This window comes from Tympanuchus pallidicinctus, unplaced genomic scaffold, assembly GCF_026119805.1.
Source record: "Tympanuchus pallidicinctus isolate F22 unplaced genomic scaffold, pur_lepc_1.0 scaffold14, whole genome shotgun sequence".
Classification (NCBI taxonomy): Eukaryota; Metazoa; Chordata; class Aves; order Galliformes; family Phasianidae; genus Tympanuchus; species Tympanuchus pallidicinctus.
Window position 1 is genome coordinate 14588253 of NW_026294659.1, and position 15018 is coordinate 14603270.

The 15018-nt window shown below is 37.3% G+C and overlaps 1 protein-coding gene across 2 annotated transcripts in view; it reads right to left on the bottom strand.

The window, feature by feature from the left end:
• Positions 1-15018, bottom strand: part of DYRK1A (dual specificity tyrosine phosphorylation regulated kinase 1A) — an 85322-nt gene that overhangs the window by 41221 nt on the left and 29083 nt on the right. For both annotated transcript variants that reach the window (XM_052673806.1, XM_052673807.1), the window contains exon 2: positions 13381-13459. In XM_052673806.1, coding sequence (XP_052529766.1) covers positions 13381-13390 — 10 coding nt within the window. In that variant the 5' untranslated portion in view covers positions 13391-13459. The remainder of the gene's footprint in view (positions 1-13380; positions 13460-15018) is intronic.

A 15018-nucleotide genomic window follows, 5' to 3' on the forward strand; every position in this document is an offset into this window, starting at 1 on the left:
CAAGATCTGTTACTTAAAAAAAAATAAAAACAAAACCAAGCAAAACAAAATAAAACACTATCTTCCTAATTCCTTTCTAACAGGAAACTTTCTAATCCAAGAAGTTGTGCAGTAAGGCACATTATCTCTTCAGCTATGCATACCATGCTTTACGGAATGAACCGGCATATATAACCATTTGCTGACAAAACATTCAGCTCCTTGGATAGCAGGCAGCTACCATACGTGAGGACCTTGGCAAACATGCTCTTGGAGATGTGCGTCTTAACAGCTCCTTCAGCAAGTAGATGTTCAGGTAAGAGGGAAGCAGTTTGAAGTGTCCATCTTCTCATAACTGAAAAAGCAGGCTCAGACTGATGGTTACATTAATCTTTTGTGGGAAAGATCATAGAATGGCCTGGGTTGAAAAGATCATGTAGTTTCAACCCCCCTGCTATGTGCAGGGTCGCCAACCAGCAGACCAGGCTGCCCAGAGCCACATCCAGCCTGGCCTTGAATGCCTCCAGGGATGAGGCATCCACAGCCTCCTTGGGCAGCCTGCTCTAGTGTGTCACCACCCTCTGTGTGAAAAACTTTCTCCTGATATCTACCCTAAACCTCCTCTGTCTTGGTTCAAAACCATTCCCCCTTGTCCTATCACTATCCACGCTCATAAACAGATGTACCCCTCCTGTTTATATGCTCCCTTCAAGTACTGGCAGGCCACAAAGAGGTCTCCCTGGAGCCTTCTCCTCTCTGAGCTAAACAAGTTCCCTCACCCATTCTTCATAGAAGAGGTGCTCCAGCTTTCTGATCATCTTAGTGGCCCTCTTCTGGACCTGTTCCAAGAGCTCCACATCCTTCTTATGCTGGGAGCCAGATGGGGCTTCACAAGAGCTGAGATGCTTGGAAAGGGGTGCAGAAGGAGTGTTACTGACAGCAGGAGCAGAAATCAAGTTCTAAAACAATCTTCAAAGTAATACGACTTTCTGTTACTACAATGATTAATTTTGGGGGGGAAAATATAATTAAAACCTAGTATCTGTCATCTATAAGACACCTTCAAAGGAAAATGTGAGCTAGGTAACTTAGTATTCCCAACCAGCGCACTGCCACTGAGCAAAACTTTTGCCAAGTGCATGCAAAGAGTTTAAAATCCTGAGCAGAAAAAAAAAAAGAAAAACAACACAGCAATATTGCCACTGAAAAAAAAAAAAAAAAAAAAAAGAAGAAGAAGTTGGTGCAAAATGAGCAGAAAAAAATCCAAACCACCTGCTGCTGCTTTGTAGCATCAACCATTGTGCCAAGCAGCAGCAATACATGAAGCTGGTATCTGCCAAAGCATCTGGGTTGAAAGCAGTACGGTGTTGTTCACGCTATAATAGCCAGACAAAACTGCTTCAAAATGTCAGTGAGTCTCAGTCAGGCTTTTGAAAACTTCTATAAAACTTTGCAGAAACACTACAGTTATTAACAACTGCACGAACTCCTATTTTATACAAACAGAAGACATCACAGAGAAGTTGCCCTTTTTCTCTCTTCCTCTCCACCACAAAAGAATAAGCAGAGATTGCTTATACAAAATGTCTAGGAACTAAAGAGAGTGGACAGAAGTGGCAAAACTTCCTCTGCCATCATTTGAGAGAAGGAACACTGTACTCTTCAGACTGGGACTGTACTGGTTGAACTGAAAGCCAATAATCTTGTGTTTCAAGATGTCAGCAACAGTTAAAATTTATGCTACAAAAGTAGAGCTTGGCAGAGACTGATGATGGGTGGACGGTATTAGAAGGACTTAGAACAGAGACAACATTCCTTAGATGTAATTATTTCACTGTGGGCTGCACAACTGTAGAAAAGACAAAGAACAATACAACCTAACCTGGCTACCTACATAAGCACGTCCCAAAGTCATCCTCTTGAACGAAAGATTGATGAAAGATTGACCTAGACCGTGCTCATCGTCCAAAAGGAGTCAGCACGTGTTCCTGTCATGGGATGAACCACTCCACACAAGAATGTGACCCCATAGGCTCCTGCAGCTTTCTCTACTCTATGTAGCAATTTTTATCTTCAGATTACAAAGTTTCCAATATCGTCTTTGAGGAGAGAACGGAAAAGAACTCTGAAAGAGTTTTAGCTCCTAAAAGAAGCTAAAATTCTGTTACTTACTGAAATCCGCAGTCAAAAAATGTAAATGAGCTTATAGTGATGGCATAAAGGAAAAATGCTCAAATATCTAACTTTCACATATATAAATAATAATAAAATAAGCAAATGTGTCTGGGCTACTGGATGCCAATTAAGAAAGCAAGCAAACTTTTATATTAAATACTACTGTGGAGAAACATAACAAATAGATAAATACAGCAATAAATCTTAGACCAAATAAAGCCACCCCCACCTATTCACTTAGCTCTCACTGGACATTCTTTTATCTTTCTTTATCAAGGACAAAAGAGCTTCTGTCATTTTTAAGAAACCAAGCAAACATATTTTCACAGATGCAATAGAATTTTAGACATTCTCAACACTGACCAAAATTCCCACTCAAATAGTATGGAGCTTTATCATTTGGTTATCAAAGATGCATAGTTGTACAAAGCTTTTGAAAAGTTCTTAAATAGGAATACAAATATATGCATATATGTCCATGCTTCCAATGATTCTCCACGGCGTTTCTTCTTCTTGAAGAAGTGTCCAACTCTTGCAGATAGTTTATAATTCTGAATGGACTTTGATAAGGAAAGAAAGGTCTGTGAGAGGTCCCATTAATTCAAAGGGTGCAATACCTGTCTAATTCGATGAAAATGCAGCTGATACATTAGATAAGTGATCATGAATCTAATCTTGAATGGAAACCCAATCCCTTTGTCTAAGTAGCCTGCTACACAGACTTGATTATAAGACACCGATTCACTTTTCTCTAAATTGATCAAAAGCTTTAGATAAGAGGGAGATTAACCATCTTCCTAATGGCTTACTGCAGCTTCTTGGAAAGACAAAGCTATTGGTAATCTGTTATCAAGGATAAGGTGGATTTTTGATGGCTAAAATATATTGCCAGTAAATCTTTGAATCATGTTTTTTTCCCCCCCAAAGTAAAACAAAACTGTATTCAAAAACTCTTAAAACATAACCAGAATGTAAATCACAAGCAAAGCAAGAATTGTATTCTGTCCTCTATCTTTTCTGAAGAAATAAGTTTGTTTGTTTGTTTTTATTAAAGCTATACAGCCTATCGATTGCACAGTTACAGGAAACCAATTAGTCCTGAGCTTTCTTAATATGGACTTGAGCTCAATTACCTGGTGCTGGAGTGAACGACTTCAATTATATAGACGTCACTGTAGATCTGGCAGAATTTTTAACCCAAATCTTTGCTGTAGACAAAGTTAGCTCCCAAATTCTATTTAAGGAAACTGCCTTCTATTGAAAAAGTGGAATATTCAGCTAGCTACATTTTGGTGGCATTTTTTCTGAACAGAGTGTCAGAATTTTTGCAGTTGGACGGCAGCCGATAGCGTCTGGATTTCTCCCAAGAAAGAATGAAGTTTCACTACTTGCCTTCCCCTGGAGCTCCACATGCCTCCAGACATAAAGAAGAAAAAAAAAAAAAAACCAAACAAAAAAACACAACAACTAATTTTTGCCTTTCTCAAGATACAAACAGTTGCTGCCTGGAGCCTTTTGCTACCAATATATTTGTTGCAGTACAAAGCTGAACACAGCATTCTGAACTAAAGTTGCAGAATCCACCAATTGATTTGAGTGTGAAATAGCTTCTTTTCCTGAGGGAAAGCTCTTTTTTTTTTTTCCGGAAGAAAAGTCATGAAGACCCATAAAGTTCATAAACTCAGCCTAAGCCACAGAATAACTTTGCAGATAAAAGTTATCAGAAGATGGAGGAAAACAAAAACAAATACAACACAATAATAAAAAATAAAATAAAATAAAAAAATAGAAACCCTGCAGGAAAGCAACACAAAATTCTCTTGGGCTTTGTAACTGAGAATGAAGCAAAGGAGTATTTCTGCACCTCCAGGTCAAAAAAGAAACAAAACAAAAAACAAAACAAAAGAAAACAGCTTATATTCATATATATGTTTATATACATTCTACATATACATAGCAAAATGTAGAACAACAACATTTTTTTGTTTTGACGAAGAAATATCCTTCCAAGACAGGAAGTCCAAAGGGAAAGGGAATTCTACCAGTCCTTCTTTAAGAACCAGAAGATAATAGTGGAGTTCATAGTTCCATACACAGAACTAACAGCTGTGTACATCTATACTGGTGCATTCAGTTGGGTCAAGGAAGGTGCCCAAGAACAGGACTGAGCTCTGCACATGTAGAATCCATTCCAATAAGCACTCTTGCCCAGAAGCTCTTGGGAACATGCAGTAGTCACCGTGTTCCAAGAACTAATCCCAATATGCAGCTTTCAGGCAGCCACCCAGTTTTACAGGCTGGGATGGTTAACTCACACAGATGTGTGCTGTTCCATGTGATCAGCTTCAGTGACGGGGAACATTCAATTTACTAACACAGAAGTGGGCATTTTTGTCTGTAAAATGTTATTCTCAAATCTCTTCTGACTACATCTGCTCTTGCACCTCTTTTGGCGTACTTTACAGATACGGTGACTTGCTGTTCTGAGAAAATCTTGTTCCAAATAGTGAAAATGGCAGGGGAAAAAAAAAAAAAAAAAAGAAAATTCAGAAAAGGTTCAAGTGTGAATGTTTTTTATACTTTTTTTTTTTTTTTTTTTTTTTTAAGTTAAAAAAAAAAAACAAAACACATCAGGGTGCGATGGAGGAAGGAAGACATGTCAGAAGCTATCATTTAAAACTACCCTGCTTGCTGGAAGACTTTGGCCAAATCAATCTGATTCTTTGCAGGGCTCTTGCTTCAAAGGAAGCTAATGCTCTTACCAAACAACTGCATAGTGAGATCAAAGGGCAAGAACAATTAGTAGATAATGAGGATCGCCCAGCACAGAATATATACATTCACACTACGTGCATACTTCACAAACTAGTCAACTCGACTACCTAAGACTACCTTGTACCTTTTCAGTTATTTGCCAGAATCATCTTAACAGCAGAATCAGAGTTCTCTGTTGACATCTAAACGTGGCAATTTTTAACAACTACATCTTAGAGAAAACTTCAGAGATGTGAACATTCAGCTTAAAAGACTAGATTTAGAACATTTTCTGAGAGTAAACACTCTATATGGTACAGAAATATCATTTTACTCAGATAAGACTCCAAGAATTACTCAGCACTGTATAACAATTACTTAAGTTTACAACAGGAAAGTTTAGAAATGTATAACTTACTTTCAAGAAACAAGAGTAAATAAATTACAGAAGGAATGCTTTTTTTTATAACCTTGAAGGAGTTATCACATTGCTCACTTTAAAAAAGCAACTTAAGATAAAAATAAGAAACATCATCTAAAATAAAATTATAAATGAAAGTATGATGGAGATCAGTTGCTTTTCCACAGGTGTTGTGATAAACTTTACTAAGTGAAATATTCCAAATGGCAAACTTAGCTGTGCATTCCAAGGTAGCACAACCCTCTTTGCTAGCGGATAGCAAATATGCTTACCTAGATTAGCTTATTAAGAGCACTGATGTAATATATGTAAGCAAATATTCCATAGATTTGTGAAGATCTTCTCTTACCATTCTCACATTTCATCCATTTAAAGAAATCTGATCATTTCTAAAACATTAGTAGATAGTCAAAACTTGTGCTAATATAAGACAGATTAAAGCATTTATACTTTTAGTAATACATGAAAACTTGCAGTGCTAATTCACACCATCTAGATATGTGCAGTGTCCCTTGCAAAGATGAATGGATCTACCTACACTGAGCTAGCATTCAGAAGAGCATAATCCATCAAAATACGTTTGTATTCAGCCCACTTATTGTACTTGTGTAATTGCTGCTGCCTGTAGGGAGATCTAAGAGTATCATCAGAAATGGTTATTTATTCCACTGGAATGGTGAAAAAGCAATGAACTGAGGACGATAATAACAGTGTTATAATGCTTCTTCTCTACACAAACGCTTTACTACCTGCATAACCAAATAAAACATTGTTTTTGTCCACAAACCAGATAAGAATTAAATCAACTTCATCCATCTTTGTAGACCTGACCCTTCTACAGTAATTCCTAGAAGGCACATACCTTGATCCTCCTTATACTCAGGAGGTAGTGTAAACAAGTGCAAGGTATTGACCTCATATAGGCAAGACACACAAGTACAGAAGTTCTAAGATGGTAGAAAGTATTCTGTAAGACAAGGTGACAGCACTGGATTGTGTACCAAACCACGACAGATTCAGAAGCCAATGAAATATAATTCAATTTCTAATTTTTTTTTTTCTGCTTTAAGATTTGCTATATTTCTAACATAAGAATATAGAACAATGTTTTAACGACCTGCAGAGATCCCTTAGTAGCTGTTCGTGCTACAAGCAAAGTTTTAAAGACAGGAAGATGGGGGGATAAAAAAAAAAAAAAAAAAGAAAGAAAATGGAAGAACTAACACAGGCACTGATAAACTGTCATGGCTAGGAACAGGTAAGGTAGAAATCAAGAGCAAGTCTGTCTTCCATGTCTGAAAAAGAGCTGCTGTCACCTATTCTATCTTTATAACAAATATGGTAGAGAACTGTCCCTGACTGCACTACAAAAAGAAATCTGGATCTTCAGAGATATTTAGGTACTTAACTCACAAAAATGTCAATGGAAATTAAATGCAAGTATCAATGAGTGCTGGACATCAGAAACAAGGCCACAGAATTTCACTACAGCTGATCAATATACTGTGCTGCAAATTATCCACTAACTCCATTGCCACAATAACTGGCAAAGGTCAAACCAACACATTTCATATCTCACCACCATTCATAAAAACAAATGGTTGTTTCTTGCTTTCTTATTTAATCGTTGTTTGTAACAGTTTATCAACAAATACATAAAAAAAATAAGAGTGTCAAGATGAAAATGTGAGAATAAAAACATTTTCAGATTCAAGCTATTTTCCAAGTTTTATTATTTTCCCTAGTACAGAAAGTTGTAACTAGACCACTTCGCTTACATTTGAATTGCATCTAGTGACATAAAATATCTGGTACGTGTGTCCTTAAGCTGTCTTACAGAATCATTCATGCTGACAAGTTTAGATAGTTAATTTCATGTTAAGACATAGACATCATCCTAACATCTGATTGAAAGGAATACCTATTCTCCTATGCACACCTAGAGAAAAACTTCCATAATCAAGACTTAGAGTACCCTATTTTGGTTCCCAAGCTGAAATTATACCAGCTTGACATAACAGTTATGCATCACACTGTCAGAATGCGTGTGGTCACCACTCCCTGAAATAACAGTGAATATAAATGTACAAATAACCATATATCAAGAGATGAACTGAATAGGAAGCAGAAGATTGAGTAGTAACAGAGAAATAATAGCTTTTTAAGACATCACAATGTCCAATTTCAGGAAGACTTGTGACCAGTGTTTACATAGTTCTTGTATCCTACTTGATGAAGTAGCATCAACAGAATCCCTATTAAATAACTATCAAGTACTACTAAGGACGGGCTCTTAAGAGAGCCACCCTAGGGCCTCTTTCACTCTGCCTTCAAACCTAACCCCCAAAAAGAACATAACTATTCTGAGATAGAGGACAACCAACTGCATAATTTATAAAATAGGAAGCAGAAGAAGTGCACATTTAAGTTACTATTCAGGCTTGTCTAGTGCTACAGCCAGTTGAAACTGATGAACTGAGGGTATTCTGTCTCCACAGACTGCAAACCCAAATAAACCCACTGCTGCGTCCAGGCACCAATGAAAGGTTTCAACCCAAGGATGTAGTTAAGAACACAAGACTTCAGTCATGATTCCTAGAAAGCTGTAAAGGGCAAGCTCCTGAACAAGCATTGTCCTGTGCAGAGTTCAAGGAAAGAAGCTTCCTCTGTCAAGAAACTGCTGCTATTTCTGCAAAAGGCTACACATCACCTCAGAGCCTGTGCACCACTCCTGATGTCACTCACAAGTCACCCAAGCCATGCACAGCATTCCTCCATGACAGAAGCTTGCTACTCCAAGCATACAAAACATGACAGAAAAGCCCTGTCTGTTATACAGCACAAAGTGCAGGACACAAATGCTCACACCTGAGCAAGAAAGCCAATATGATACACAATGCTCAGTGAATATTTACAGCACTAAATGCAGTCCTAGCCATCCCATTACTGTGTTACCCATGAGAACTTCTGCTTTTCATTCACACACTGAACACTCCAACACCGCAGGTGCCTTTTCACTCCAGCTGCCCATTTGATGACTTTAAGGGCCCTAGAAAGACTTTAAATTCATAGCATTCACTTGGACACTCCCAGTGGGCTAATCAAAAATTCCAGAAAAAGGTTAACACTTCTAAATGTGTAACAATTTTTATAATGGTTAAGATCATGTTTCTTAATCTGAACATTTGTTCAAAATCAAATATTTGCTCAAGTCTAAATGAGTCTTGCTATTAGAAATAGCTAACAGAAACAAGCTTCAGCCTCACGATATTGCTGCAGAAGCTCAACTACTCATTAGAAAAACAGTACTTATAACTTAATTTTTTTTCTTGAACATTATCTCAAAAAAAGGTGCTTTGTTGTTTAGCTGTTGTGTAGTTTTGTTTTTTTTTTTTTTCCAAAAAGTTCACCACAAATCAGGATACAAAATGAGCATTAATTATTTTCTAATATATTGAAACAACAGACTTTTATTTGAAGCATTATGCACAAAAGTGTTATGCTTTTGGAAGTGCAGACTTGCCCTGACTCTCCTATCTCCTGATGGCCCACCAAGCTGCCATCTCAGCTCCACCAAGACAGGACAGGGAGGGTCAGCCACAGCAGCTGGAATTCTGCATGCCTCCCTCTCCCTGCAGCCCTAAGGAAGTCAGCTGCTGCTGGCTGCTGCCATCCAAGACCTCCACGGCCCTACAACACATTCACATCAACACCATACCTAACCTTCTGCCCAACAAAGCATTTCAATTAATTCTGCTACAAAGTGCACATTCAAGTTCCAGAGATGGAAAACTGTGCAACTACTAACACAACTTTCTGGAGGAATTTAAACTTATCAAAGCTGTTCTCTCTTAGGAAGAAGCAAATTAAATAAAAACCGAGGCCTCTAATGATTTCCTATTTTAGATGCTTTGGTCTACTCCTCAACAAGTCAAGCAGCATTCTCTAGGAGGCCAAACTTCCATGACAAAACCCAGAAACAGGTAAACAGACTTTTTTTTTTATAATTTCTTTCCTCTCCAGCAGGGAGTGAAGCTGAAAGACTAAATCTTTAATATCACAGGTACTAAGTACTTTTGGAGGAGGGGAAAAACTTACTTATTTTTTAAATAGGCAACTTCTTTTTAAATATGGATGCAGGAGTCTAACTTTAGCTGTCTATGTTTTCACATTTCTCATCTCAGGTAGAGAAAGTGGAGCATTAATCTAGTCTCTTGACTTCAAGGTTATCATTCATTGAGGTCAATGACTCCATCTGTGAAAAGCAGAACTTCCTCTTTCCGTATGATAGCTGGTTGCTTTTCAGTAAGCAGTACTGTTCAGCTCACCTCTGACTGCTTTCTCACAATTGCTGGCAGAAAACAGCCAGAAAGACAGCACAGACAACTCCTGCTGGGGGAGTTACCTATGTAAAAATAGTGGTTAACCCTAAAAGCATTCCAATTCATGCAAAGCACTATCTGTATTTAAAACTAATACTGCTAATAAGCATCCCTGTCTCTTACATTATTTTCTTGGCATCTTCCTTTTGAAGGATGAAAAGAAAATCTGCACAGTCAAGACCTGAACAGCCAAGAAAAAATCCCTGTAAGGATACAGTTAAACATGTGACAAAACTACTGACAGAATCAGTCCAACTGGAATGGAAGCACAGAACCAGCTCATACTGCACTTCAGTATAGAATTATATCATGGGCCAAGCATTTGCCCCTTTTTAATCCAGTTCTGGTTTTATGCCAAGACCACATCTCACAAAAGAGATTCTAGGTATGCAGTTACCTATGTGGAAGCACAGATAATGCATCCATTATTTCTACAAAATTTAGCAAAATACCAGTATCTGATAAAAAGGTGATTCTCTAATAAGTTTCTGGAATTTCCTGGTAAATGTTCAAATAGCTCTGAACAAACTATAGTAGATCTACCAAAGTGCCTCTGAGGTAATGTAAAACAGGTGAACTTCAAAATGCAGAGCAGTGACAGCGGACCTGGCTTTCTTTTCACTGTACAACAACAGGGTTTGGGGGTTCTTTTTGCCATTTTGTTTTTTGTTTTACTCATTTGTTTTTCCAGTCACACAAAGTATTCTTTAAAACAGCTATAAATTCAATAAAATCTGTAGTAAGAATATTATGAATATGAGACAACGCCCAACTCTTTTCATTCCACTCTTACGTAAAACTAACACCCAATTACTTGCAAGACTCAACCCAACCTAAGAACTTCCCAAAAGTCCTTACTCTGCATTTCTTACAGCTTAATAAGCAATGCAACCAGGGGGAAAAAAAAAAGCAACAATATATGTATTTACTGTTTACACTGTTCCGGTACTATTGTTATTGAGTAGTACACCAATGGGCTTTTTTCCTTTCCCAAACATGAACAATATTTTTGTGAAGTTAAGAACAACGTGATCATTCCCAATGTTTTTTTCAAACTCGAATACAGCATTTTCACATTTTTGATCACTTGCTTGGTTCTCAGAACTATTTTTCTTTCCCTTCTACTTTCAAGAACAATATTTCCCCAACACTAACTGCTACCACTTACTCAGCATGTGGCATGAAGGACGAAGGGCAGGATCCTTCTGAACACTTCTAGTTCAGTAGATCTACACTGGCCCCGTACACACTCAACTGAAATGTGAGTCTTCTTGCAAAGGTCAAGAAAAAGGCTCTTCAGAAACTTAAGGATCAGACAGTTAATTATTCCTACTTACATATTACCACATCACAACCAACAAGAAAAAAAACAAAGCCCAAGCCAGAATGTTACTTGTTTTAAATCCAATCATCCTCCACCTCAACCCACCCCCAAAAAGAGAGGGGAGCAACAACAGCAACAACAGTAAAAACAACCACAGTGTCCTACTCTGCTTAGCAGGTGCAGGACAAGATGTAGCAATCAATTGCAAAACACACACTTCCAAACAAGATCAATCCCTCTCGTAACTACACAAACACAATCCCAAATTTCACATCACTTCACAGAAAGATAAAGTGATACTCAATGAACCAAAGATTTGTTTTTGTTTTTCACCCTATACAGGCTCCTATTCTTTAGCCAAATCTAGCTTAGAAATTATCAAGCATCTATGAAACCCCAGATCAGTCACTCTCGGAAGCCAAGTTGCATTAAGAAAGTAAAAGGAATCATCCTCAGTAACCACAAAACCTTTCAATTTCTGGCCTGAGCTCTCACCAGCTACTTTGAACTTGAGACTGGTATCAGCAGAGTCATATGACTCCTGCTGTTACTGTATTAAAGAATAATTACAGCACATTTTTCTCATTTTAAGGCATGCAAATCACGTTTATTCTCAGAACCTCAGCATACAAATATTGGCTCTCCTAATAGACAGAAAATTGCAAACAAATCTTACTCATCCAATTTCAGTGACTTACCAGAAGTCCAAAAGTTTTGGTAAGATACTACCGTTTTTTATTCTGCATTTATCATGAGACTTCTAAACAAAGAGTATGAGCTTTAAAAGACAGGGTTACTAATTAAAACATTGTATTTAAAAATCCTGTATATATTCCCATTCTTCAAGATTGTAATTCTACAAGCTCACTATCATCAGAAATCATGGCCAACACTGAAAGTGTACATATAAAAATACCTAACTTAATTCTCTAAAACAGTACCAGGTACTTAAGTTACTATTTTGTGCTGTCATATTTCCATTCAGTTGTGACATGAATGCTTTTAAACTTTCAAAGCAATGTCTCAATTTTAAGTTGGGCTACATTTTTATCTACACAGCAATAAGCAAATGACCTAGAAACAAATCAGTTGCTATGACTGTCTACTTGACAGTGCTCCACAAATTTTAAAGGACATGAAGATTCAATTTTAAGATTTTAAATACTATTCCTCTTTATATAGATACACGTATTTAGAATAAATGAAATATCAACTCTTTAGAATATTTTTCCTTCCTCTTCTTCTTTGCCATACTGCACTTTGTAATTTTTTAGGCCCAGTTTTACTTGAGCCATCAACATACAACTTACACACGTTCAACTGAAATGAACAAATGCTTAGTTTTCACATAATGAAATATCCACTTACAGCATCTTGGCCTTAATCCAACATACTCCATGTAAATATACCCCGTAAAGCTGTTTAAGCATGAACAGCTGATGCGACTGAAAACTGTCAATCAAGAGATGATCTGCACGCATACGTAAATGTATCCAGCTTCTTTCCCAGCCTCAAGGATTCATAGGTTTTAAAGCAGAGCCAGCAAATGAAAGATTTGTCACAGGCCTCCAAATATAAGCAATGCATAGTTCTGTGACTTAAATAAGGGTACGTGGGTATAAACTGCACCAATTTTCTTGTGAAACCTAACTTTCATTCTACTTCCGCTTATCACGATTTTTCACATCAAAACAGCAAACAAAACACTACCACTAAAAATAAGCCATTTACTCAACAAGCACACTGGGGACTTAAGGTATTTTGTTTGGAAAAAAAATGCAAGAACTTCCTAAAACGTAAATTCTAAGAATGTCTAATGAGTTGAAGATGTTTAAAGATTTTATCCTTGTTTCTTAAGAAATTTTATAGTAGCTGAACATGAGGATGTGGTTAGGCACAATGAACTCCAAGTTTTTTGTTTGGTATGATCTTTTTTCAGATGGATCCATAACATTTCTGTACAATAAAGCTAACAGAAGATTGAAATAGTACATCACTGATCAGGTGACATGCATCTGTTGGTAACCAGGAATCATTAAAATGGGGTAATAGCGAGCAAGAAAAGACTAAAACCAGTACATGTAGTCAATATTCTTAAGAGCAAACCCTTGTTTCATAAGACTTTGAACACAATATTTCCATTCACAGAAACCACTTTCTCTCTTGGCCAGTTGCAAAAAGTCTAACAGGGCAAAGAAACATATTTTAAAAATTCTGCAGGTTCTTAAATATTCTACTAAGTTTGGAATGACAATTTTGGAGTTGTAGAGAAAGGAATGGAAACAAAAAATTGATCAAGAACATCCAAGATTTTCCCTTATGAAAGCTCTTGAAAATAAGCTCACCTGTATGCATCGTCTTCTTTCAAGTCTCATATCATCCTGTGGGGTTGTGGGGACATGGGGAGTCCAGCAGGAAACAACACTGCAAAAATTAGGGAAAAAAAAAAAAATGTAAATAAAACCAAGATATCTCAATAAATGTCCCTATTCCATTGGATTTGCTTGTTTAGTTCAGCCCTAAGCCTCAGGTGGAGCCACAGATGTAAGCCTAGGAAGTTCCAACAGAAAACGAAGTTCTCCAACATTAAAAGCAGAGGTGAACGTTATCAAGTCCTTCTGACAGAACCTCAAGGATTGACTTAAACTTCCAACTTGTCATTCAACATTTCTGAAAATCAAGGTCATCAAAAAAGTTCTCAAATCTCCCAAACTAGAACTCAGAACAAGGTTTATACAAATTCAGTGGGATTTTACCAAACCATCAGGCTAACAAAATGTAAATGCACACAAATCTACACATAGAACTCTATTTTCTCCTCAGATCTCATATGGCATTCATTTAGGTTCACCTTAAATGCCATTAACAATGCTCAGAACAATAAAATTATAACTTTCTACAGAACAAGGAGATATAAAAGGTTTTTATAACCCCATCAAAAGAATCATGGAGATTATGTAATGGAAAAAGAGAACAATAAAACCACCATATAAACAACCCCTAGTCAAAGCAGTTCTGAATTATTTGCTTTTCACATTTTGAAATACAAAATCATCATCACGTAGAACCTAAGCAAATATCAAAAATTTTTGCTAATAACAGAGAATTTTAGCAAACTACTCAATCAGATCATAGAGTCTAGATTATTTCTAAACACCTGATATATGTAACTTCACTAAAGTGCTTCCAGCCTAAAATGCACTCAGATAGGCAAGCGAAAAATGTTACAGTTCATATTTATTTCTTGATCAACCAGAACTGTGTAAGTACTGCATCTATCATAGGCCCAGCTACCTGTTCTACCACCACACCACAGAAGTGCAACACAAGCTAAAAGAGGTGGTGGTGAGACAGCACTGTTGCAGTGGTTGCACTATTATTTGGCAAGTAGGTGATTTTTTTGCTTCATTTCTCCAAACAGAAAGGGGCAAACAAAAAACCATCCTCCATCACAAATCAACACCTCAATCTTTCAAAAGTGACATTCCACAGACATACCAAATGTCACTGCCAACCACAGTAGCTGTGACCTTGGCAAGGTCAATGAGTACTGTCTAAGGCAGGAGTATCCAAACCTATGAGCCACATGCGCCAGGTCCAGCTCGCAGTGCAGCCTCACGCCCTACCCTATACCATCACGGCAGCAATTCCCAGCCTGTTCCCTCAGCACCAACAAACACTGGTGCATTGTGAATCCCATCTGGGCCAAAACCAGGGCTCAAGACACAGTGCGGTGCCAGCTCAAGATGGCAAATAAGTTTACGTACTTTGATACATTGGCCTGCAAAAATATGCAGTTGTGCATTCAGTTTTGATACAGAAATTGGAGAATAGATTCCAAACTTGCCAAAAACTAATCAACATTTTACTTGCAACTGCATTTTCAGTCAATGTAAATGCATTACTTGTGAATTTCAAATGGAATGCAGAGCTGCAATTCAAAATTTCATCATGTCTCTTTACCAGACTTCTATAAGCCCTCT